Below are 25660 nucleotides of genomic sequence, written 5' to 3'. Positions count from 1 at the left end.
AGTGAAGACCAAGGAAGGCAAGTGCACAGCAGCTAGAAACAACTTAAACTGGAATGGGGTGTAGAAATGAGCCAAGAAGCAAACTGGCTTTTGAAGACAAGAATTCAGAAAACTGTATCCTCACAACAGACAATCCATCAGCAATCCCGAAACCTGGGGTGGAACACCTCAAATCAGGCAGATTCAGACACAGGGCAGTAGTAGGCTCAATAACCTCTCATTTCATTCACAAACTGGGGTGTGAGACATAATTTTTGAGTTATCACACATTCTTCAGAGAAATCTTCCTGGACTATCCTCTTCCTGGTGTGGGATTTCTAGGTATTTACCAGACTGCATTATCAAGTCAACGTAAGGCATTCAGCTTAAACTGGGTAGCTATTAAAATTGTGACACTGAGAGGGAAGATGATGGCAAACATGCACTCACTGTAACTGAGACATGGAGGTAAATGAAGCATCATCTCCAAGGCACCAGTCAGGAGTGTGATGGAATATTCCCCACTTGCCTGGATTGGGCGCAGCTCCAACAACACTCGAGAAGCTTGACACCATCCAGGACAAAGCAGCCTGCTTGATTGGCACCACATCTACAAACATCCACTCCCTCCACCAGCAAACACTCAGTAGTGGCAATGTGTACTATCTACAAGATGCACTGCAGAAATTCATGTTAGGCAGCACCTTCCAAACCCCATCCAGAAGAACAAGGATAGCAGAAACATGGGAACACCACCACCTGCCAGTTCTCCTCCAAGCCACTCACCATCCTGACATGGAAATATATCGCCGTTCCTTCACTTTTGCTGGGTCAAAATCCTTGAATTCCCTCTCTAAGGGCCTTGTGGATCAACCCACAGCAGGTGGATTGCAGTGGTTCAGGAAGGCAGCTTACCACCACCTTCTCAAGGGCGTCTAGGGATGGGTAAGAAATGCTGGGCCCAGCCCATGTCCCACAAAGGAATTTAAAAATTTGGAATTCAGTAACATCCAGTTTAAGTCTGAAACAACTTAGGGAGAGATATTGGAGGGAATACACAAACCTCCAATCACCTCACCTACCCAACTCTTCCAGCCCCACTAACCACACACGGCAGAGACTGCAGACTGGACACCACACTTGCAGCCATCTCCCAACCCATCACACTGGAGAGTGCAAGGAAGGATGCTACCTTCTAATGCCAAGGGACTGCCTAAAGATAACGATAATTATGAGACAAATTAAACACACACTAACTAAAACCAATAGCAATGAACAATTAAAGTGTGTACAATGCCCATGCCAGTAACACACATCACATCAAACAACACATCAGCTATAAGCTGGTGTTCCATTATAAATACTGTACCTACTATTGCTAAACAGTAGATATTAAATCAATTCAAAATTGTGATACAGATAGCAACTTCTCAGTTTAAAATGCTGGCTGACTTTTACATGCCATTCTGATTTGTACTAACAGCGAGTCCATCACCAAATTCTCAAGGGGAACTTAAATATATAAATGCTGGTCTTCCCATTTACATTTCAGACCACGTGAACAAATAAATAAGATCAAATGAATCGTGCAAAGGAGCAGACGCTAAAACGAATGGGTGGAAGGCTTACCTTTTGCTCTTTATTGGTTGTGGTTTCATGCCCATGATCTTAGCCGGAGGAGGTGGGTGAGATGGCAGAGGGGGTGGGGAGCAAGCATTTCCTTTCGTTGCCATTGGTTTCGCTGGAGGGGACGAGCCCCGGGAATTTTTATCTACAGCATATTTAAAGGTTCTGCGGGGTTTAGGGACCGGATTGATTTGACGTGATCCATCAGTTTCCTCATCCGTATACACATTGTCTGGGCTCCGAATGGTTCTCTCTCTGCTCTCAAAGATCTGCAAATCTAATTCCTTTTCTGTTGAGCTGGTGCTTTCGCGTTTTCTTTTCAGCTCAGCAGCACTTAATGCATTCTTATCTTGTAGAACATCTTCCATCTTCTTCTTCCAGAAATTCTTGGATGTATAAAAATTCCCCGGAGGTAGTAACTTGCCAGTATCTGAAGTATTCTGCACCAAATTCTCCATCTTTTTCACCTGAGGTATCACAGAACCAGTTCCCCTTGAGTTTGGCTCGCCCCAGTTTTTCTCATCTGCATGTTTGACCTTTTGGTCATTTGTACTTTGTCCTTCCCTGAAATCCAGGCCTAGGCTTTTAGCCTTGACTAGGCCGCGCTTGTTGCCACCTACTGGGCCTTCAGCCTTTGCATCGAACAGGCACCCGCACTCTGGGGGTGGGCTTTTATCCTTGCTGACATTTGATTTCCCCTCCCATTGCGAGATCTTTTGTTTAATGTTGACGCTGTGGTGTCGGGAGCTGATTCGATCTCCGAGGTTGGGTACAGTACCCACCGAGTGCATTTTCTGTAGCGGTTTCTTTACGCCGGACCCATTTTGAGGTGCAGACACCCCCCTCCCTGGAGCCTTGTATCCAAGCAGCCTTGTATCATTCAGGCCCGTTTTACTTGGAGAGACTCGGAAAGAGTGCTCCACTGCTGCAGCCGGTGGTAGGCCTCCCCTCGAGGCCCCAGCTGATTGGACCTCGCCCAAGTTCCTGGTTGGAGGCCACTTGTACACACAGAGACCTTTGCTTGCAGAACTCTGAGGGATCTGACTAAGGGCGTCTTCAATTTCCTTCACAATTCTCCTGACCCTGCCAAAAGAAAAACATATGACTGCACTAAGATCTGATTAGTCACTCCGTAGGCGTGACAGCGAGAGGAGAAAGTTGGCAAGTGTGTGTCAAAAGGGACTACTACTTGGCAGCAGAGTGGTAGGGTTGGTGCCAAGCCATAGTTATTCACATGACAGTCAGCAGGATCCAAGTCTATCATTCCAAACGACAGCATGGTGCTTCTGCACAATGCATAACATTCCACAATCATGCAGCATCAAGGGAAAATATCAAAGCAATCACAAAAAAAATGGGATTTAGAAATAAAATTCCTATGGCAGCTCATCAAATGGCAAGTTTTTGAAGGACGTGGGAAGGTGGGTGGCTGAAAGAACGCTTTCTATGATTAAAGCACTTCAGACATTTAAATCACTATTCAGCACTTCCACAACTCAGAAAGTGCCTTTAAGAGGGGCAAAGAAAGATGGACAGTAAGCCAGAGGAGGAGACATGCAAAGAGAAGAGAGAGTGAGACTAGTGAGCTCTACCAGCTCTACCACACACACACACACACACACACACACACACACACACACACACACACACCCCCCTTCACCAAGCCTGCATTCATGCAGCATCACACTGAGCTCTGGGTGTCAAGAGAGAACAGCATTGGAAAATCTGGTTCTCATGGCCAAAGTCCACAAATTGGGGTACCCCATTAGCAGTCCTGGGGACTTGCTACAAACCCCGCCCCCGTGAGACATTAGCACCTCCTCGTGCTGCAGATGGCTCCAATTGTCAAGCAGCTTTCCTCCCTGTCCTTCAGTTTTCCTTCATCCTTTTCTGGGAATGTTGCCTCACAGTGATGTGATTCCTAGGGAAGCAATGACCCTCTGTGCCCCTACTCCTCCAGCGAGTGAAGCCTGAAGAGCTGGGAATGTTTCCTACAATTCCAGGCTCTGAGCAGACTCAGCAGGGACACCTTCCTCCACAACATGAGGGGTGGGGGTATGAGTATGTGGACAGAGAGAGATAGAGGGAGAGAGGGAGAGAAAGACAAACAGATAGAGCTTAGAGATAGAGAGGAGGAGAGAGATAGCCAGACAGAGGGTGAGTGAGAGGGGGAGAATGAGTGAAAGAGAAAGACAGTAAGATAGCGGTAGGTGAGAGAGGGGTGGGGAAGAGAGAGTATGGAAAGACAGTGTTAGACAGGTAAACAGATTGGTGGGGTGTGGGGGGGAAGGGAGGTAATGTGTGTGTGTGTGAGAGTGTGTGTGAGTGACAGAGAGAGAGAGAGAGAAGAGAGAGAGAGAGAGAAAGAGAGAGAATTGGCTGGTTTGCCACTGTCATGTGACCTCAGCAATGGGTAGTAAAGGCAAAAGTGAGGATGCTGCAGATGCTGGAAATCAGAGTGTAGATTAGAGTGGTGCTGGAAAAACACAGCAGGTCAGGCAGCATCCGAGGAGCAGGAAAATCGACATTTCAGGTAAAAGCCCTTCAGTGTATTACCAGACGGATAGATGAGGTGCTGCATTTTGCTGAGTGCCAAACAAATCTACAAGAGATGGGCAGAGCCAGGGGAGACCCCATAAACACAGGTTTCTTTAGCTTTTTCTCTCTTTTGTGGGCATCGCTGCCTGGCACAGCTGCCCCTTGAGATGGTGGTGCTGAGCTGCCCTCTGGAACTGCTGCAGTCCACCTGCTGTAGGTAGTCACACAATGCCCCTAGGGACATTGAACCAGCGGTAGTGAAGGAACAGCAAAATATTTCCATGTCAGGATGGTGAGGGGATCTAGCAGGTGGTGGTGTTCCCATGTATCTGCTGCCATTGTCCTTCTAAAAAGAAGTGTTTGTGGGTTGTTTGGAAGGTGGTATATAAAGGATCTTTGATAAATTTCTGCAGTGCATCTTATAGATAGTACACACTGTTGCTATTGAGCATTGATGGTGGAGGCAGTGGATATACGTCTTGGATGCTTTGTCCTGAATGGTGTCACACTGAATGACAAGTGGGGAGAGGAGGGGAGAGAGAGAGTGTGCGAGAGAAAGAGTGAGTGAGTGCGAGAGAGAGAGTGAGTGAGTGCGAGAGAGTGAGTGAGTGCGAGAGAGAGAGTGAGTGAGTGCGAGAGAGTGAGAGAGAGCGAGAGAGAGAGAGAGCGCGAGAGAGAGAGAGAGAGCGAGAGAGAGAGAGAGAGAGAGCGAGCGAGAGAGAGAGCGAGCGAGAGAGAGAGCGAGAGTGTGTGAGAGACGGACAGAAGAAATGGCACACACACTCGGGCAGCACAGTGGCTCAGTGGTTAGCACTGCTGCCCCACAGCACCAGAGACCCGGGTTCAATTCCCGCGACTGTGTGGAGTTTACACATTCTCCCTGTGTCTGCGTCGGTTTCCTCCGGGTTTTCCAGTTTCCACATACAGTCCAAAAATGTGCAGGTCAGGTGAATTGGCTGTGCTAAATTGCCCATAGTGTTAGGTGGAGGGGTAAATGTAGGGGAAACGGGTCTGGGTGGGTTGCACTTCGGCGGGTCGGTGTGGACTTGTTGGGCCGATGGGCCTGTTTCCACACTGTAAGTAATCTAATCTAATCTAACACATACCAATTACAGTAAGAGTGAGGGAGGGGCACACACAAACTCACAGGAGCAAGTCATACCGAGGACAGATAGAGAGGAGAGAAACATCATTGAGAGTAAGACCAACTGAAACACTGGAGAAATACAAGAAGATACAAGATGGAGCACAAAAGAGGGAGAGAAAGAGAAGAGTGAAAATTAAAGAGGGAGAAAAAGTGAAAGAAAAACACGAAGGCAAGAGGAAAAAGACCTCTGAGGTAAAAACAATTCAGAATCTTGCAATTTGATGATACACCCAACTCTGCAACATCGAAACCGAAGCTCAGTGAGCTGCCTATACTGACCTTCTGTAAGATGAGGGATTGCTGGGAGAATGAGACGCTGCTGAAACCCCAGCTCTGGTATCACTCATCACTCCATCTCTTGGCACACAGTGTCATGTACACCTAGAATATGAAAGTAGAGACAGAGGAGCTTAAACATAAGAGATTTTAAATCAAACAACAACCCAGGGTCAGAGGATTGAGGCTGTTTCAGTGAACTGGGACAGACAGAAGTAGTTCAGATACTGACCCCCAATCTCGAGTGCAGACCAACAACTCGGAGGGTCCCTGTTCCTGGGGTTATTGAGCAGTAACCCCCATGGGGGGAGGTGGTTGTAAACAGGGTCGACAGGTTGTGGTTATGAGTTATCCTGGTCAGCGCAGGTCACAGCCTGGCAACAACTGATCTCTTGGGTCTTTGGGATTTAAAGAAGCAAGCTTTTAATTTGATTTCAAAATGGAAACTGATCAAGCAGAGTCAGCATGGCCTCACAAAGAGAAAATCCTACCTAGGATGTTCATTCAAATTCTTTGAGGAAGCAGGATAGATAAAGGGGAAGCAGTGGATGTACCAGATTAATTTCCTGAAGGTGTTTGACAGGGTAGTACACATTGGGCTCCTTAATAAGGTAAAAGAGTCCATGGTGTTGGAGAAAGGATATTAGCATGGATAGAGGATTGGCTAATCAGCAGAAGATGGAGAGCTGGGATAAGGGGGAACATAGTCAAGTTAGCGACATGTAACTAGTGATGTGCCCAGGGATCAGTACTGGGCCACAATTATTTACAAGATAAATTAATGACTTGGATAAAGATAGTGAATGCCAAGTTTTCAGATAGGTGGGAAGGCAAGTGATGGTGAGGATGATACAAAGAGCCTCCAGAGGGATATAGACAGGTCAGTGTATGGGCAAAAAACCTGACAGATAGAATACAGTGTAGAAAAATGTAATGCACTTTGGCAGGAAGAATAGAAGAGTTGAATATTATTTAAGTGCAGAAAGCTGCAGAACGGAGGGACTTGGGAGTTCCCATCCATGAATCACAAAAAATGCAGCATCTAAGTTCAGTGGATAATGGCGAAGGCAAATGAAACGCTGGCCTTTATTTCAAAAGGAAAGGGTAGAAAGGTAGGGAGGATTTGCTAAAACTATATGTAAGGCACCAGTCCGACCGGAGCTGGGATACCGTGAATTGCATTGGGTCCCATAGCTAAGGAAAGATGCATTGGCATTGGAGGGAGTCTAGAGAAGATACATGAGGCTACTAACAGCTATGGAGGGACTCTCTTACAAGGGAGGGTTGAGTTGGTTGAGGCCAGAACTCATTGGAATTTATAAGAATGACAGGCAATCTCATTGAGACATATTTGCTTCTTAGGGATTTGACAGGCTGGATGTGGAAAGGTCGTTTCCTCTTATGAGGATGTCTAAGACCAGAGGGCACACTCTCAGAATAACAATGGGTCTCCCAGTTAAAACACAGAGGAGGAGGAATACCTTCGCTCAGGGGGTAGTGAATGTGTGGAATTCTTTCCCACAGAAGCTGGATCATGAAGTACATTCAAGACTGAGAGAGAATATTTTTAATCCGTAAGAGAATCAAAAGGGAAAATGCAGGAAAGGGAAGTTGAGGATTACCAGATCAGCCAATGAATGGCAAAGCAGACTCTGTGGGCTGAATGGCCTCTTCCTGCTCCTGGTGTCTTGTGATCCTACATTTTTGGGGCTTGCAGGCTGCAGTGATGTTTGTATTTGAAAACTTAGAGCTGGACTGTTTGTGGTGATCAGTGTCCCCAGTTTCCAGCTGGCATGACAAACTCCAACAGGAGAAACAGCAATATTCAAATCAGGAGGGTGGGGCTTGGTTTATCCCCTGCTGCCCCCACTCCCCAACAGCTCCATTGGGACCCTTCGAATAACAGTCCCAAATAAAACCGGCTGAGTGGAGAGTGTGGTGCTGGAAAAGCACAGCAGGTCAGACAGCATCTGAGGAGCAGGAGAATCGACATTTCGGGCATAAGCCCTTCATCAGGACCCGAAACATCGACTCTCCTGCTCCTCGGATGCTGCCTGACCGGCTGTGCTTTTCCAGCACCACACTCTCGACTCTGATCTCCAACATCTGCAGTCCTCACTTTCTCTAAAAAAAACCAACCACTTAGAGGGGTACCTGAAGGAAGAGTTGGTTCTGCCGATGATGCCAACTTTCAAAAATGAATTGAAACAAGAAATATCTTAAAGCTGGAGACAGTCTCTCTGCATCGATGGGATATTTATAGGATCCAAGTGACTGTTCGGTTCCTAACCACTTTGTCCTGGAGTCTCCACAGAATAAATAACAGTTTACAAAATATGGTTACAAACAAAACTGCAAAATCAGAGAGGTGCTATACAAAGCCTTCTCCTCTCCACTGTACCCCGCCCCCCCCTTGAATTCTCATCTTTAGTAATAATGAGCATTTTGGAGGTTAGAAAGAAACTGCTGAATGAGGTAGGGCAGTTGGAGAGAGGGGCAATGTGAGACAATCTCCAGAAAATGTTTCAGCATCACCGGCAACCCTGTAACCAAGTCAGTGGTGGAGATGATGAATGCACATGGTGTTGCCAATCTGCATTGGTTCGTTGCACCATTGTTTGAGCCCGTGTCACTCTGGAAGTCAGTAAATTAGGTAGTTGCTCTCGCCCTAACCCTAATCCTGTGGGGCGGTACAGTGGCTCAGTGGTTAGCACTGCTGGCTCTCAGCACCAGAGACCCAGGTTCAATTCCAGCCTCGGGCGACTGTCTGTGTGGAGTTTGCACATTCTCCCCGTGTCTGCGTGGATTTCCTCTGGATGCTCCGGTTTCCTCCCACAGTCCAAAGATGTGCAGGTTGGGTGAATTGGCCTTGCTAAATTGGCAACAGTTTTAGGTGCATTAGTCAGTGGGAAATACGTCTGGTGGGTTACTGTTCGAGGGTCGGTGTGGGCTTGTTGGGCCGAAGGGTCTATTTCCACACTGTGGGGAATCTAATCTAAGAATCTAATTTAATCCCAACCCTAACCAAGTTGCTTCATGAAGCTTTACAATCACCAGCCTCTGTCTTACTCCACATTTGCCTCTTGGAATGCAATGCCACCATCTTGATTTCCCATCACAACTCTTAAAATGGATATATTCGACACATTATTTATGCTGCCCCTTTCGTATTTTACAAACCTCGTATCTCACCTTGCACATTCCTCTACACTTGGCTCCTAATCCACCAATGCCCAACAATTCTATCTTCCTCTTCAAATCCTCCAGGTTCTTGATCCTCCCAATCTTAGGCACGCCCTCCAGCCCCAAATCCCTCAGATCCCAGTAATCTTCTTATACAGCCACTCCACCCTCACCTCACTGTTAGCAACCATCTAAACTCTAACGTTCCCTGAACTGGTTACTTTTCAAACTCTTTCAGTTCCTTTTAAATCATGGCTTCAAACACACCTCTTCGACCAAGCTACTATCCCTTTTTTAATACAAATGGCAAAATTTTTCGGATTATGTTCCTGTGAAGCACTGTGGTACATTTTCCTACCTTAAAAGTTATGTAACTACACTGTGTCGTGTGTGTTATCTTGGCTCAGTTGTTAGGTTTTTAGCTTAATTTGGAGGACCATCCCATCAACTGTGCAATTGCTACTCATGGAACCTTGCTGTGCACAAACCGGGCGCAATCATTCACTGCATGCCAAGAGATACTAGAAATAAAAAGGACTTTATTGGGTTAAAAGTACCAGGATGTCTTGAGGTTATCAAAAGAAAATTCAACGCAAGTTCCCTCTTTATCAAGTTACATCACCAAATGGACATCAGTCAAGAAATATCATCCCATTTTGTCAAGTGGAAAATAGCTAGTTTTGAACTGCCATTATTACACGAGAGTCAATCCTCATATTTGAGCGACTTTATTGCAATCCTCAGACAGCTTTTTAAATTCTTTCACACGATGGGAACATGCAGGAATCGCCCAGCCCTTCAACGCTGAGGATCTGAACTACTGACTCGATCTACTGCAATTCATGTATCTCCATGGAGTTGTCAGTCAGAGGAGCTTCCCAGTAACAGTGAGGGAACAGCGGTGCAATTCCAAGTCAAGATTATTGCCGGTGCCTCACCTCCCATGGGCCAGGAAGATCTGATCCAACTCTTTCACGCATTTCCGCGCCCTTCCTTTGACCTTCTCCATCTCTCTGCTCTTTTCCATTTTCTGCTTTAAGTCGCCCCTAGTATTGACAGCCACACCTTCAGCTGCCTAGGCCCCAATTCTCTCCCTAAACGTCTCTAACTTTCTCCTCCTTGAATTGACGTTGAGTGGGGGGTGGGGTTCACTTGCCTCACTGGAAGGGTCTTTACACTGAGGAATATTTCAAAACCCACCTGGCAAGCCATCAATCCAACCATGTGGCTCCTTGATGAATCCTACATCCCTTGGTAACCCCCTAAGACAGCCTGCCCATGGAGTTCATGCTGCTCTGGCCTGAAAACAGCGAGTGAAGTCGATTTGCCCCAGTCAGCACTACCAGGAAACAAACATGGCCGAAGTAAACTTGCATTGTCCCTTCTCAGCTTGGTGAAAATGGACTGACTTTCTTAAGCTGGGAGTACAACATCGGTTTATCTCTGTTTGTACTGTCTAGCTCTGAACGAACACATGCACAGATACTTATATATACAGAAACCTACACAAACAGATACAAACAGGATTGCAGATACATACATACATACATACATACATACATACATACACACACACACAGATACAAACAACCATACATAACCAGGCACACACACACACACACACACACACACACACACACACATATGTAAAATCATGAGGGGCATGGATAGGGTGAATTGCCAAAGTCTGGTAGGGGAGTCCAAAACTAGATGGCATAGGTTTAAAATGAGAGGGGAATGATTTAAAAAGGACACAAAGGGGCAATGTTTTCACACAGAGGGTTGTGTGTATGTGGAATTGAGCTGCCAGAAGAGGTGGTGGAGGGTGGTACAACTACAGCATTTAAAAAGCATCTGGACGGGTTGATGAATAGGAAAGGTTGAGAGGGATATGGGCTAAGTGTTGGTAAATGGGTCTAGATTAATTTAGGATATCTGGTTGGGATGAAAGGGTCTGTTTCCAGGTTGTATGACATATACACATAAATAAATGGTGTTCAAGAACTCCTATCGCTCTGGGCACCATTTATAAACAGAAGCAGGGCAACCTTCCATCACTATTCAGCCAAGTTCTGATAATTTACCTCCCAGCAAATCTTTCACCTCCCTGAAAATTTCAACCTTATTCAGCAACTAGCCACGGCAGAACTTTCCAAAATATTCCCCAGCTTTCACACACTGTCAAACCTGACTTTGCATCAGTTGGGTTGGTGAATACTGTCAGTTAAACTGACTGTAGCCCTATCACTGCTATGATACACTGTGCAGCCAGTTGCTCTCTACAGAGCATTGTTTGTTGGAACGACAGAGGACAAAGACAGCTCATCACCTCATTCACTCGGACAATCAGGAATCGGCTAGAAATGCTGACCCATCCAGCAACACGCACATCTGATGAATGAATAAATAAAAAACACAATTGTACATCTGCTTAGACAGGTTCGTCGATTTGGAAATGTACACAATGAGGCTGAAAACAAGGAAGCAAAACTCGGAGGAGGTAGATTCTATGTCAAATCAGGTACAAAAAGATGGTAGAACTAAATAAATGAAGGGAGAAAGGGATATGTGACAAAGCTTTCAAATGTTGTTTTACAAATCACCAACAGCAATTAAAACATGAAACAACGACCCTTCACAGCTAGAATATTTTATTTTCACTGCCAGAGAGGCTGGCTTGTGGAAATTAGTCTTCAGCAAGTAAAAAAACCTGCAGTGGTGAATTTATTTGCTATCCAAGGAGCGATTAGCAGGAACCTCAGGCCAATTGATGCATTAATTTGGGAACCCACCAGCACCTTCCCCATTTCGAATCGAGCATTTGCCCCTTGCCTGAAATATTTGTACGTAAGTAAGAGCAATCCCCTTTGCTTCCCCAGTGTTTTGACAGCAATTATTAAGGCCGTGGTATTCTTAAACACAGAACATTCATTCCTTTTCAGGTTTGTGGAACACAATGTAATATGTGCTAATATGTTTAAGCTGTTCCCATAGAGAGTCGCTGTGTGTGCTTGATGAGTGGAGTACTCCACTATACGAGAGCTATAATTCCTGGGTTATAAAGAAACTGACTGTGCCTGGATATACAACTGCCCAATAACCCAGTGTGTCACTGACCCATTCACAGCAGGCAAGACCCAATCGGTTATGTATCGGACAGCGACTGGTTCTTAAATCACTCACACGGCCTCAGAGACATCAGTCCCCAAGGCACAATGTGCAGCGACAAGGGTTCTTCCTCCTTGTGAGGGGGAGGAAGTTCAAACCTCTGTAATGATTGGCTTTATCTGTACCTGCCCCTGTATTAAACAGGCAAGGTGGGGGACACCTGCCTAAAGAGTAATCAAACAGAGCAGCTAAAGGTCAGTTCACTGACAGCAATCGGCCAAACAACCCCAGCATGCTCTAACTGAGCAAGCATGACCCAAGGGGACTCAACAACCAACCAAGACAGATCTCAAAGAAAAATCATTTGAGACCAATCCTGCAGAGACAAAAGGATCACTCTGGGATGATTATTAAAAAATAATCAAAAATACTGGTCAGAGTTCAGGGCCGGCATGTTCAAGTAAGGAGGAAGGACAAGGATGGTAAGGCAAGGGACTGTAGACGGGTGGGTTTGCAAGTTTACAGAGATTGGCGGAATCATGAATAGTGTAGAAGATTGTCAAAGGATACAACAGGGTATAGACCAGTTGCAGATATGCAACTTCCTGAAGAAGGGCTCATGCTCGAAACGTCGAATCTCCTGCTCTTTGGATGCTGCCTGACCTGCTGCGCTTTTCCAGCAACACATTTTCAGCTCTGATCTCCAGCATCTGCAGTCCTCACTTTCTCCTCCAGTTGCAGACATGGGCAGAGAAATAGCAGATGGAGTTTAATCTGGAAATGAGTGCTGCACTTTGGGAGATCAAATGCAAAGAAAAAGTATACAGTTGATTGCAAGGACCCTGAACAGCATTGATGCACAGAAAGATCTTGGGGTTCAAGTCAATAACTCCCTGAAACTGGCCATACAAGTAGATAGGGTGATAACGAAAGCATAGGACAAGTTGCCTTTATTGATTGGGGAATTGAGTACAAGAGTTGAGATATCATACAGCAGCTTTAAGACTTTGATTCGGCTGCACTGAGATTATTGTCTTCAATTCTGGTCTCTACATTACAGGAAGGATGTGGAGGCTTTGGAGGGAGTGCAGAAGAAGTTAACCAAGATGCTGCCTGAATTAGGGAGTATGAACTATAAGGAGAGGCTGGAAAAACTCAGATTGCTTCTTCGGGAGCAGTGAAGGCTGAGGAAAGATTTGATAGAGGTCTATGCAATTATGAGATGCATGGATCGGGTTGACAATCAGTGTCTTTTTCCCAGAGTTGAAATGTCTAATATTAGGGAGTATGTATTTAAGATGAAAGGGGGAAAAGTTCAAACAAGACTGAGTTTTGTTCCACAGAGAGGAGTTCAGGTCGCACTGCCAGGGGTGGTGGTGGAGGTAGACATGTCAGGGCTGTTGAAGGGACTTTTAGATAAGCTCATGAATGTGCAAGGAATGGAGGGATATGGACTACGGGATTAGTTTAATTTGGTGTCATGTTTGGTACAATTTCGTGGGCTAAAGGGTCTGCCCTGACCTGCACTGTTCTTTGTTTTATGTTCATACAGGAAAAAGCAGCAGTTAACATTAGGATCACAGGAAGAGCATCTTTTTCGTAAGACAGCAGTGAGTGAAACAATCAGGAAGAAGGGAACACTGGCTGCAGAGGAGGCATGAGTGAGGTTGATCCTGTGAATGATTCAGTAAAGGAGGTTTCAAGGCTTGGTCCTCATTGATTAGGGTGGCAACAGTAGGGGGAAAATGAGAGGGAGGGAAAGAGAGGGAGGGAAAGAGAGGGAGGGAGAAAGAGAAGGAGGGAGAAAGAGAAGGAGGGAGAAAGAGAAGGAGGGAGAAAGAGAAGGAGGGAGAAAGAGAGGGAGAGAGAAAGAAAGAAAGAGCGAGAGAGAGCGAGAGAGCGAGAGAAAAAGAGAGAAAGAGCGAGAGAGAGCGAGAGAGCAAGAGAGCAAGAGAGTGAGGGAGCGAGAGAGAGAGAGAGCGTGAACATAGAACATATAGAACATTACAGCACAGTACAGGCCCTTCGGCCCTCGATATTGCGCCGCCCTGTCATACTAATCTGAAGCCCATCCCACCTACACTATTCCATGTACGTCCATTTGTCTGTCCAATGATGACTTAAATGCACTTAAACTTGGCGAATCTACTACCGTTGCAGACAAAGCATTCCATACCCTTACTATTCTCTGAGTAAAGAAACTACCTCTGACATCTGTCTTATACCTATCTCCCCTCACTTTAAAGTTGTGTCCCCTCATGTTTGCCGTCCCCAAACTTGGAAAAAGGCTCTCCCTGTCCACCTTATATAACCCTCTGATTATCTTGTATGTCTCTATTAAGTCACCTCTCAACCTTCTCCTTTAACGAGAACAGTCTCAAGGCCCTCAGCCTTTCCATGTAAGACATTCCTTCATACTAGATAACATCCTAGTAAATCTCCTCTGCACCCTTTCCAAAGCTTCCACATCCTTCTTATAATGCGATGACCAGAACTGTACACAATACTCCAAGTGTGGCTGTACCAGAGCTTTGTACAGCTGCAAAATAACCTCCTGGTTCCAGAACTCAATCCCTCTACTAATAAAGGCCAAAACACTGTATGCCTTCTTAACAACCCTGTCAATCTGGGTGGCAACTTTCATGGATCTGTGTACATGGACACCAAGATCTCTCTGCTCATCTGCACTCCCAAGAATCCTACCATTAGGACCAGTACTTTGCGTTCCGATTACTCCGTCCAAAGTGTATCACCACACACTTGTCCACATTAAACTCCATTTGCCATCTCTCAGCCCAGCTCTTCATCCTATCCATGTCTCTTTGTAACCTACTACATCCTTCATCACTATCCACAACTCCACCGACCTGAGTGTCGCCTGCAAATTTACTAACCCACCCTTCTAAGCCCTCATCCAGGTCATTCATAAAAATGACGAACAGCAGTGGACCCAACACTGACCCTTGCGGTACGCCGCTAGTAACTGGACACCAAGATGAACATGTTCCATCAACTACAACCCTCTGTTTTCTTTCAGCAAGCCAATTACTGATCCAAACTGCTATGTCTCCCACAATCCCACTCCTCAACATTTTGTATAATAGCCTACTGTGGGGAACCTTATCGAACGCCTTCCTGAAATCCATATACACCACATCAACTGGTTTACTCTCATCTATCTGGTTGGTTACTTTGTCAAAAAACTCAATAAGATTCGTTAGGCATGACCTACCTTTTTCAGAATCGTGCTGACTGTCCTTGATCAGGTTATTTTTTTCTAGATGGTTATAAATCCCATCTCTTATAACCTTTTCCAACACTTTACCAACAACTGAAGTGAGACTCACTGGTCTGTAATTACCAGGGTTGTCTCTACTACCCTTTTTGAACAAGGGAACCACATTTGCTCTCCTCCAGTCCTCAGGAACTATTCCTGTAGACAATGATGATTTGAAGATCAATGCCAAAGGCTCAGCAATCTCTTCCTTTGCTTCCCAGAGGATCCTAGGATAGATTCCATCCAGCCCAGGGGACTTGTCTATTTTCACACTCTGCAGTATTTCTAATACCTCTTCCTTGTGAGCCTCAATCTCTTCTAGTCTAGATGCAAGTATCTCTGTATCTTCCTCGCCAACATTTTCATTTTATATAGCGAACACTGTCGAAAAATATTTATTTAGTGTTTCCCCTATCCCCTCTGACTCCACACACAACTTCCCACTATTATCCCTGATTGGCTCTAATTTCACTCTCGTCATTCTTTTATTCCTGACATACCTATGGAAAGCCTTAGGGTTAACCCTGATCCTATCCGCCAACACCTTCTCATGTCTCCTCCTGGCTCTTCTGAGCTCTCTTTTTAGGTCTTTCCTGACTTCCTTGTAACCCTCAAGTGCCTTAACTGAGTTTTCACATTTTGTCCTAACATAAACTTTCTTCTTCTTGACCAGGGATTCCGCTTCCTTAGTAAACCACGGCTCACGCGTTCTATATCTTCCTCCCTGCCTGACAGCTACATATTTATCTAGGACACACAGGAGCTTTTCCTTGAATAAGCTCCACATTTTTAATGTACTCATCCCCTGCAGTTTTCTTCCCCATTCTACGCTTCCTAAATCTTTCCTAATTGCATCATAATTTCCCTTCCCCCAGCTATAACTCTTGCTCAGTGGAGTACACCTTTCCCTTTCCATCACTAAAGTAAACCTGACAGAATTGTGATCGCTGTCTCCAAAGTGCTCACCTACTTCCAAATCTAACACCTGGGCGGGTTCGTTACCCAGTACTAAATCTAAAGTGGCTTTGCCCCTTGTAGGCCTGTCTACATACTGAGTCAGGAAGCCCTCCTGCACACACTGGACAAAAACTGACCCATCTATATTACTTGTACTGTAGTGATCCCAGTCACTATTTGGATAGTTGAAGTCCCCCATGACAACTACCCTGCCTCTCTCACTCCTATCGAGAAACATCTTTGCTATCCTTTCCTCTACATCTCTGGGACTATTCAGAGGCCTATAGAAAACTCCCAGCGTGGTGACTTCTCCTTTCCTGTATCTAACCTCAGCCCATACTACCTCAGTTAATGAGTCCCCAGACATCCTTTCTACAACTGTAATATTGTCCCTGATCAACAATGCCCCACCTGCCCCTCTTTTACCATCTTCTCTGTTCTTACTGAAATATCGGAATCCCGGAACCTGCAACAGCCATTCCTGTCCCTGCTCTATCCATGTCTCTGTAGTGGCCACAACAGCGCAGTCTCAGGTACCAACCCACGCTGCCAGTTCACCCACTTTATTTCGGATACTCCTCTCGTTGAAGTACACACACTTCAAACCAGGTTCTTGTTTGCCAGTGTCAGATACTTGATTTGGAAACTCCCTACTCTCATCCTCTTCTGTACCTGTCCTACAATTTTGGCTCCCAACCCCCTGCTGTATTAGTTTAAATCCACCTTAATAGCTTTAGCGAATTTTCCCCCCAGGATATTAGTACCCCTCTAGTTTAGATGAGGACCATCTTGCTTGTAGAGGTCCCACCTACCCCAGAAAGAGCTCCAATTATCCAAAAACCCAAAACGCTCCCTCCTGCACCATCCCTGTAGCCATGTGTTCAACTCCTTTCTCTCCCTATTCCTCACCTCACTAGCACGTGGCACGGGCAGCAAACCAGAGAAAACAACTCTGTTTGCTCTAAGCTTCCATCCTGGCTCCCTGAATTTCTGCCTCAAGTCCCAGTCTCTCTTCCAACCTAAATCGTTGTGCCAATGTGGACCATGACTTGGGACTGTACTCCCTCTTCCCAAAGGATCCCAAAAACACGATCGGAGACATCACGGACCCTGGCACCCGGGAGGCAACTCACTAACCGTGAGTCTCTCTCGTCCCCACAGAACCTCCTATCTGTCCCCCTAACTATCGAGTCCCCAATGACTACTGCTTTGCTCCTTTTCCCCCTTCCCTTCTAAGGATGACTTAGGACGCATGGCTTGGAAAAGTAGGCTTCAAGGGAAGGGTGCAATCGATATGTGGAGCTTGTTCAAGGAGCAACTATTGAGTGTCCTTGATAAGTATGTACCTGTCAGGCATGGAGGAAAGGGTCGTGTGAGGGAGCAGTGGTTTAATAAGGAATTGGAATTTCTTGTTAAAGGGAAGAGGGCGGCCTATGTAAAGATGAGGCGTGAAGGTTCAATTGGGGCGATTGAGAGTTATATGGTAGCCAGGAAGGATCTAAAGAGAGAGCTAAGAGCAGCAAGGAGGGGACATGAAAAGTCCTTGGTTGGTAGGATTAGGGAAAACCCAAAGGCTTTCTATAGATATGTCAGGAGTAAAAGAATGACGAGGTAGGAATAGGTCCAGTCAAGGATAGTCATGGGAAATTGGGGACACACTGAATGAATACTTTTCGTTAGTATTCACTCAGGAATAGGACATTGTTGCCGATGTGAATATTGAGTCACAATTAATTAGAATGGATGGCTTTAAGGTATGTAGGGAAGAGGTGTTGGAAATTCTGGAAAGGGTGAAAATAGGTAAGTCCCCAGGGCCTGATGGCATTTATCCTAGGATTCTCTGGGAAGCAAGGGAGGAGATTGCAGAGCCATTGGCCTTGATTTTTATGTCCTCGTTGTCTACAGGAATAGTGCCAGAAGACTGGACGATAGCAAATGTGGTTCTCTTGTTCAAGAAGGGGAGTAGGGATAACACTAGTAAGGAGGAGAAAGTGAGGACTGCAGATGCTGGAGATCAGAGCTGAAAATGTGTTGCTGGAAATGCGCAGCAGGTCAGGAGAATCGACGTTTCGGGCATAAGCCCTTCTTCATAACCCTAGTAACTATAGGCCGGTGAGTCTCATTTCTGTTGTGGGCAAAGTCTTAGAGAGAATTGTAAGGGATAGGATTTATGAACATCTGGATAAGAATAATGTGATCAAGGATAGTCAGCATGATTTTGTGAAGGGCAGGTCGTGCCTCACAAACCTTATTGAATTCTTTGAGAAGGTGACTAAGGAGGTGGACGAGGGTAAAGCGGTAGATGTGGTGTATATGAATTTTAGTAAGGCGTTTGATAAGGTTCCCCATGGTAGGCTACTGAAAAAAATACGGCATTGAGGGTGAGTTGGAGGTTTGGATTAGGAATTGGCTGGCTGGAAGAAATCCGAGGGTGTAGTAGTTGATGGTAAAGGTTCATCTTGGAGTGCAGTTACCAGCGGTGTTCCGCAAGGATCTGTTTTGGGACCATTGCTGTTTGTCATTTTTATAAATGACCTGGAGGAGGGGCTAGAAGGTTGGGTGAGCAAGTTTGCGGATGATACGAAAGTAGGTGGAATTGTTGACAGTGAGGTATGAAGTGGCAGGTTACAGCGGGATATAGATAAGCTGCAGAGCTGGGCAGAAAGGTGGCAAATGGAGTTCAATGTAGCTAAGTGTGAAATGATTCACTTTGGTAAGAGTAACAAGAAGATGGGGTACTGGGCTAATGGTCGGATACTTGGTACTGTGGATGAGCAGAGGGATCTTGGTGTCCATGTATACAGATCTCTGAAAGTTGCCACCCAGGTAAATAGTGCTGTGAAGAAGGCATATGGCATACTCGCTTTTATTGGTAAAGGAATTGTGTTCCGGAGTCCTGAGGTCATGTTGCAGTTGTATAAGACTCTGATGCGGCCGCATCTGGAGTATTGTATGCAGTTTTGGTCGCCATACTATAGGAAGGATGTGGAGGCACTGGAATGGGTGCAGAGGAGGTTTACCAGGATGTTGCCTGGTATAGTAGGAAGATCGTATGAGGAAAGGCCGAGGCACTTGGGGCTGTTTTCATTGGAGAAAAGAAGGTTTAAGGGTGACTTGATAGAGGTGCACAAGATGATTAGTGGTTTAGATAGGGTTGACCATGAGAACCTTTTTCTACGTATGGAGTCAGCTGTTACGAGGGGGCATAGCTTTAAATTAAGGGGTGGTAGGTATAGGACAGATGTTAGGGGTAGATTCTTTACTCAGCGAGTCGTGAGTTCATAGAATGCCCTGTCAGTCCACAGTGGTGGACTCTCCCTCTTTATGGGCATTTAAACGGGCATTGGATAGACATATGGAGGATAGTGGGCTAGTGTAGGTTAGGTTGACTTGGATCGGCGCAACATCGAGGGCCGAAGGGCCTGTACTGCGCTGTATTTTTCTGTGTTCTATGTTCTAAGCTGCAGGTGCCCCACTGCTTTCCCTGGTAAGTCATTCCCCCCCAACAGTATCCAAAACGGTATACTTATTGTTGAGGGGAATGACCACAGAAGATCCCGGCACTGCCTGCCGGTTCCCTTTCTGTCCCCTAACTGTCACCCATCTGTCTTTTTCTTTTATCTGGGGAGTGACTACCTCTTGAGAGAGAGAGAGAGAGAGAGATTGAACTTTGGAACAGTGGGTTTCAGGATCTATGCCTCTCTGCCAGTTCAGTACAGGGTGGACTCTATGCTGGCCAGAGAGAGTATGGCAGCGGTGGAGAAGGTGAGCAGGGAATCAGCAGGCTGTGACAAATCCAGACCAAATATGAGCACTTCAGATGTGGCATCATCACCGTCAGGAGCAGCCACGCCCCATTTCCAAATAAAGTATCAAGATGAGCATTGCCATCGGGTGGAAAGGGTGTTGCTTGAAAGATTCTGTACGCAGCTCAAATACCTTATGTTTTTACTTCACTGCTGTTATGATGTACAAAATCAGTCATGATGTTGGATTCCTATCAGATGATTTATGAAGTAGCAGAGTCAGACATTACCTTTTAAACAACCAGGAAGGACTTGTGTCTGTAAAATCACCTGAAACGTCTTTGTGTTGCATTAGTTTGTGATAACTCTAACCCAATTTGCCTGGAGCAGGTCGCTCACCTGTTGCCAAAGGCAAAGTTAAAAATCACACAACACCAGGTTATAGTCCAACAGGTTTAATGGAAGCACACTAGCTTTTGGAGCGATGCTCCTTCATCAGGTGATAGTGGAGGGCTCAATCCTAACACACAGAATTTATAGCAAAAATTTACAGTGTGATGTAACTGAAATTATACATTGAAAAATTGATTGTCTGTTGAGTCTTTCATCTGTTTGAATACCATGATAGTTTCACTTCTTTCATATGTAATTCACAAAACTTTTTGTTTAAAAGTTGCGTTTTCAGGTTAGCGGTAACAATGGTGATAGCTAGACAATATGTTGAAGGTGTTGGCCCCCTGTGTTCTCTGTCTATGACCTGATGTTTAGATTGATTCTAATCGAAAAAGTGAGATAACAGAGTTTTACATGAATTCATGCAGTTTTTGAGCAAAGTACAATGTAACCCTGCAAGTACAAATTCACCCCACAAAATATATGTGCGCATAAATAGGTGTGCACACAAAATATAGTGGGTGCCTCAGCGCCAGAGACCCAGGTTCAATTCCTCCTCAGGCGACTGACTGTGTGGAGTTTGCACATTCTCCCCGCGTGTGAGTGGGTTTCCTCCAGGTTCTCCGGTTTCCTCCCACAGTCCAAAGATGTGCAGGTCAGGTGAATTGGCCATGCAAACTTGCCTGTAGTGTTAGGTGAAGGAGTAATTGTAGGGTATGGATGGGTTGCCCTTCGGCAGGTCGGTGTGGACTTGTTGAGCCGAAGGGCCTGTTTCCACACTGTAAGAAATCTAACCTAATCAAATCATGTGGGTCATTGTCTGTGTGTGTGTCTGTGTCTGTCTGGGTTGAGGGTTGTGAGTGTGAGAAAGTGTATGTGTGTGCGTAGTGAGTATAGAGTGTCTTAAGTGTGCATGTGTGTAGGAGTGTCTGTGTGTATGTGTGTGATATATAGCAATGGTGGTCACCTGTAGCGTGACATGAACCCAAGGTCCCGGTTGAGGCCCTCCCTGTGGGTATGGAACTTAGCTATCAGCTCCTGCTTGGCCACTTTTCGCTGCTGCCTGTCCCAAAGTCCGCCCTGGAAGATGGTCACCCGAAGGTCCGAGGTCGAATGTCCTGGACCGCTGAAGTATTCCCCAACACTTCCAAGTCAAAGGCAATAGTTTGTGGGATACTACTCTGCCTGAAGCACCATTAACTGAGATACTCTCTCGAGTTCACGGTCTACCCTAGGCTTTTTGCAAAGGCATTGAGGTTGATAATCAACCTGTTGTATGTTGTTTGTGTACTTTTCTATAGTCAGAAATGAGATTTGAATTCAGAGCTTCTGACTCTGGTGTACGGAAGTTCCATTGTGCCACAAGACCTTTTTATAAAAATTCTAGGGACAACCTAACTTTGTTCGTAAAGCACAATTTTTCTTGTTGATAAAATGAGTGTGGATTCCATGTAAACCATCCATTTCCCACTTGGCATTATGGCTGGCATGGGCTGGTTGGACCGAAAGGTCCTTCTAATATTAAAATGCTTCATTTAGGAGGACAATAAGAGTGGGAGGAAGACACAGTTTTGGGGAGAGGAGGTGCAGAACAGAAACAGAATGGTGGTATGGGAGTGAAATAGAGTGTGCGGGGAGAATAGAATAGAGTGGGGGAAGAGAATTGGGGGAGGAAGAGGGATATAAGAGTTGGGAGAGATAGTGAGAAAGGGAGGTGGAAGAGAAATAGAGAATGGCAGCGGGGCAAGAGAGATGGGAGTAGAGAGAGGGGGAAATGAAATATAGAGGAGGGAAGAAGGGTTAGAGATTGGGGGGGGGGAAAGAGGAGAATGAAAGAGGAGAGGGAAGAGAGATAGAAAATGGTGGCAGAGGAAGATAGATTGAGGGCAGTGAGATACAGAGGGAGAGTGTTAAGAGAGTGGGGCCGTGAGAGAATAGACAGAATAGGGGTGGGGAGGGAAGGAAAAGAGAATGGAAGGGAGAGAAAGCGAGAATGGGACTGGGGAACAGGGAAAGGAGGGAGGAAGAGAGAAAAAAAAGAGAGGGGGGAGAAAGCGAGAGAGTGAGAGAGGGGAGGAAAGGGAATGGGAAAGAGATCATTATAAACCTTTTCAGAAATCCACGGTTTAAAAAATGCCTGCAGTATTCAGTCTTCCCACTCTCTCCGCTTTCCCACCCCCCCCCCCTCCCAATTCTCCTCTCCCATGGCCTATTTATTATTCACTTCAGCTGGATTTTATTGTCTATGAGCTTGTGCCAGGTCTGCAATGTGCCAGGACAGTAATTAAGTCAGCTTACATCAGTTATACGGCCTACTGAGCTCTCAAAGGGCTGCAGCTCACACAGGGGTAACAGCAGCACTTTACTCAGGAGGGACACACCAGGTAGCCATCGACAGGCATGAGACGGAGCAGTTTGTCCTGCCGAGTCCTGACCCAGCCAGACTCAGTGAGGAGAACATTACGTTCACAGTAGTCACAATGATACATTGGTATCCGCTTCACAGCCGAGTTATTGTTCAAGGAATAAATCTAATCAATATGTAACTGCTTTATCCACAGGTCAGTCTCTGTCCTGACCTGCAGTTCTCAGGCTGCCTTCCTGGGTCAAAGGTCATCCACACAAGACAAGCAGTCAACGTCTGTATGAACACAATTCTTAAACTTCTAACCCCTTCCCAAATATCAAACAGGAGAGGGGAGGTGGGGGGGAAATGAGGCAGAAATAACTGGGCTGTTATTTCTGTTGTTAACTTAGATTACCTCCGTGTCTGCCCCCTTTCAACTGTAAGAGCACACGGAGTGCAGCACTAATATATACTTGCTGTGATGCTGCCGTAGTTGAATGGCCCATTGACACTCAGTGTCCAGTGTGTACAACAGGAGGTGGCCTTACCCGGCTGAGGATAGCTGACTAACGTGGAATGGAGCGAGCAGGAAAGAGAAAGCTTGACATTTCTCCTCAAAAAATGTGGAACAACCGAAACTTCAAACGAAAGAAAGCCACATCAGGCGGCATACACCTTTGATCTGGCCTTTCCAGGAAAGGGGCCATTTGCCGGGGAGGTGATTCCAAAGTTACCAGCAATCCCTGCCCAGTGCAACTCCTTCATCGAGATAGCCTCACACAAAGAGAGTGAGCACGACCACAGACCTTGGCAGGATATGGGCACTGTACCAGGCTCTGTGCCAGTCCGCAGTGCTGCTGCTTTTACACAGTGTTACTTCATGCAATCTGGGATTTATAATGACTGGATGCAGGAGGACTGAGCACTCTCTAACACAATCCACAATGGTTCCACTTGGTCAGCAGATGGTGAGCTGAGGTGGGAGTGGGGTAACAGGTCCTAGCAAGGTAAATACCAACGTGGACGTGTTGAGGTGAACACCCTGTGCTGCACACCACTACATTAATAGGAGCATGTTTGCCATCAGCCAAATTTTCACATCCAGCCTCTTGTTTGAGGAATGGCAAAACCCACAACTTGTAGATACAATGAATCTTTAACTCTCATTTCGGCTATGAATGATGAAACAGTTTGTGATCAGAATGTTTCACTTGGAAAACAAGTATCAGTGCTCAGCTTCCTGCCCTGCCCTCCATCCCCACTGTCTAACCTGGGTGAAAACTACCCACCCTATGGAAGAGACTAAAAGTGTCACCAAGACAACAAAGTCTTTGGCCATTCATGGGCTGACAGATTGAATGAATCCCTAATCTAGGAGTCAGTGATAATTTACTGCTGTTAACCTGAGGCAGTAAATTCCCCAAGTTGATTGTGATCTTGAGCATACAAGAGAGAAATAGTGCAGGGATCCTCACAGTCAGTGGAACACAGGACAATTCAAACACTGGACACAAGGAGCCAGGAAGGTATACAAGAGGTTAATGTGAGCCACTTAATTGTTTCTGATAAATAAAAAACACGGAGAGCTCCACATTCGTAGTCTGAATAGTTAATTTAAACAAAAAAAAACTGAAAGAATTGTGCAGATGCTGGAAACCAGAAACAAAAACAGAAATTGCAAAAACACAGCAGTTCTGGCAACTTCTGTGGAGAGAAAGCAGAGTGAAATGTTTCGGATCCAATGACCCTTCCTCAGAACTGTTGTGAAGGAAAGGCACCAGACCAGAAACATTAATGCCGATTTCTTCCCACTGACACGACCAGACCTGCTGAGGTTTTTCACAATTCCTATCATTTCCATAGAATTGGACCTCGGAAACCTTATGGTTACTTAACAACAAAAGACCTAGGAACAGGAGAAGGCCATTCAGCCTCTCAACCCCTGCTCCGTCGTTTTATATGTTCATTGTTCATTACATCTCGGCCGCAACACAACTTTCCTGTCCAACCCCTAAACCATTCACAACCCGTTACCAATTTAAAATCTGTCTATCTTCTTCAGTTTATTCAGTATCCGCCACACTCCAGGATAGGGAATTGCACAGATTCACAACCTTTGCAAGAATATGCAAGCCCATTCTCCCTGTTACTATGTGGGTTTCCTCTGGGTGCTTCAGTTTCCTGTCACAGTCCAACGATGTGCAGATTAGGTTGACTGGCCATGGGAAATTGCCCATACTGTCTAGGGAAGTGCAGGCTAGGTGGGTTAGCCATGGGAAATGTAGGGTTACAGGATAGGGGAGGGGGGTGGGTCTGAGTGGGATGCTCTTCCGAGGGTTAGTGTGGACTCAACGAGCCGAATGACCTGCTTCCACACGGTATGGATTCTATGATTCTAACTGATTCTTCCTTTATTCTTTAGTTTTAAATTAGCCACTCCTTATCCTAAAACTATGACCTAGTCAATCTACTAGATTGCCCCACAAGGAGACACATCTGCTCTACGTCTACTTTGTCAACCCTCTTTGACGTTTTTTTAAAAAACTTTCTCTATTTTTCTTTTCAGAGATGTTTTTACATACCTCTAGAACAGGTAGGACTTTACCCTGGTCCTCCCAGTCCAGAGAGTGTGGTGCTGGAAAAGCACAGCCAGTCTGGCACATCCGAGGTGCAGGAGAATCGGTGTTTCCGGCATAAACCTTTCATCAGGAAGCCTCCCAGTTCAGGACTAGGGACCGCTGTACTATTTTTCACACACGTACTTCAATGCTATAGTCAGCTCAAACCTCTCTGTTTAATCTTTACAGTAAATCATTAACAAATAAATTAATTCACAAGTTGACAGTGCCTTCAAGGGCACATGTGCATTAAACTCTACCTTCTCCAGGACTGAGCTCTGGACCTCTGGATAATGATACCGATTTGCTTCCTATTGTGCTCAAACATAGTCAGAGAAAATATAATAAAGAACTAAAGAACACAGAAGATTACAGCACAGGAACAGGTCCTTGGGCCCTCCAAGCTTGCGCTGATCCAGATCCTCTGTCTAAACCTGTTGCCTATTTTCTAAGGATCTGTATCCC

General features: G+C 45.6%; 1 protein-coding gene across 1 annotated transcript in view; it reads right to left on the bottom strand.

Moving 5' to 3' along the window:
* Nucleotides 1-25660, bottom strand: part of LOC132828453 (DENN domain-containing protein 2C-like) — a 126445-nt gene that overhangs the window by 55917 nt on the left and 44868 nt on the right. Inside the window, exons 2-3 of the mRNA XM_060845590.1 lie at nucleotides 5570-5671; nucleotides 1609-2688 (exon numbers count right to left, since the gene is read on the bottom strand). Coding sequence (XP_060701573.1) covers nucleotides 1609-2688; nucleotides 5570-5637 — 1148 coding nt within the window. The 5' untranslated portion in view covers nucleotides 5638-5671. The remainder of the gene's footprint in view (nucleotides 1-1608; nucleotides 2689-5569; nucleotides 5672-25660) is intronic.

The sequence above is a fragment of the Hemiscyllium ocellatum genome, chromosome 26 (genome assembly GCF_020745735.1).
Source record: "Hemiscyllium ocellatum isolate sHemOce1 chromosome 26, sHemOce1.pat.X.cur, whole genome shotgun sequence".
In the NCBI taxonomy this organism is placed as follows: Eukaryota; Metazoa; Chordata; class Chondrichthyes; order Orectolobiformes; family Hemiscylliidae; genus Hemiscyllium; species Hemiscyllium ocellatum.
The sequence above is the reverse complement of the archived record's forward strand: the minus strand, read 5'-3'. Positions and strand labels throughout refer to the sequence as shown.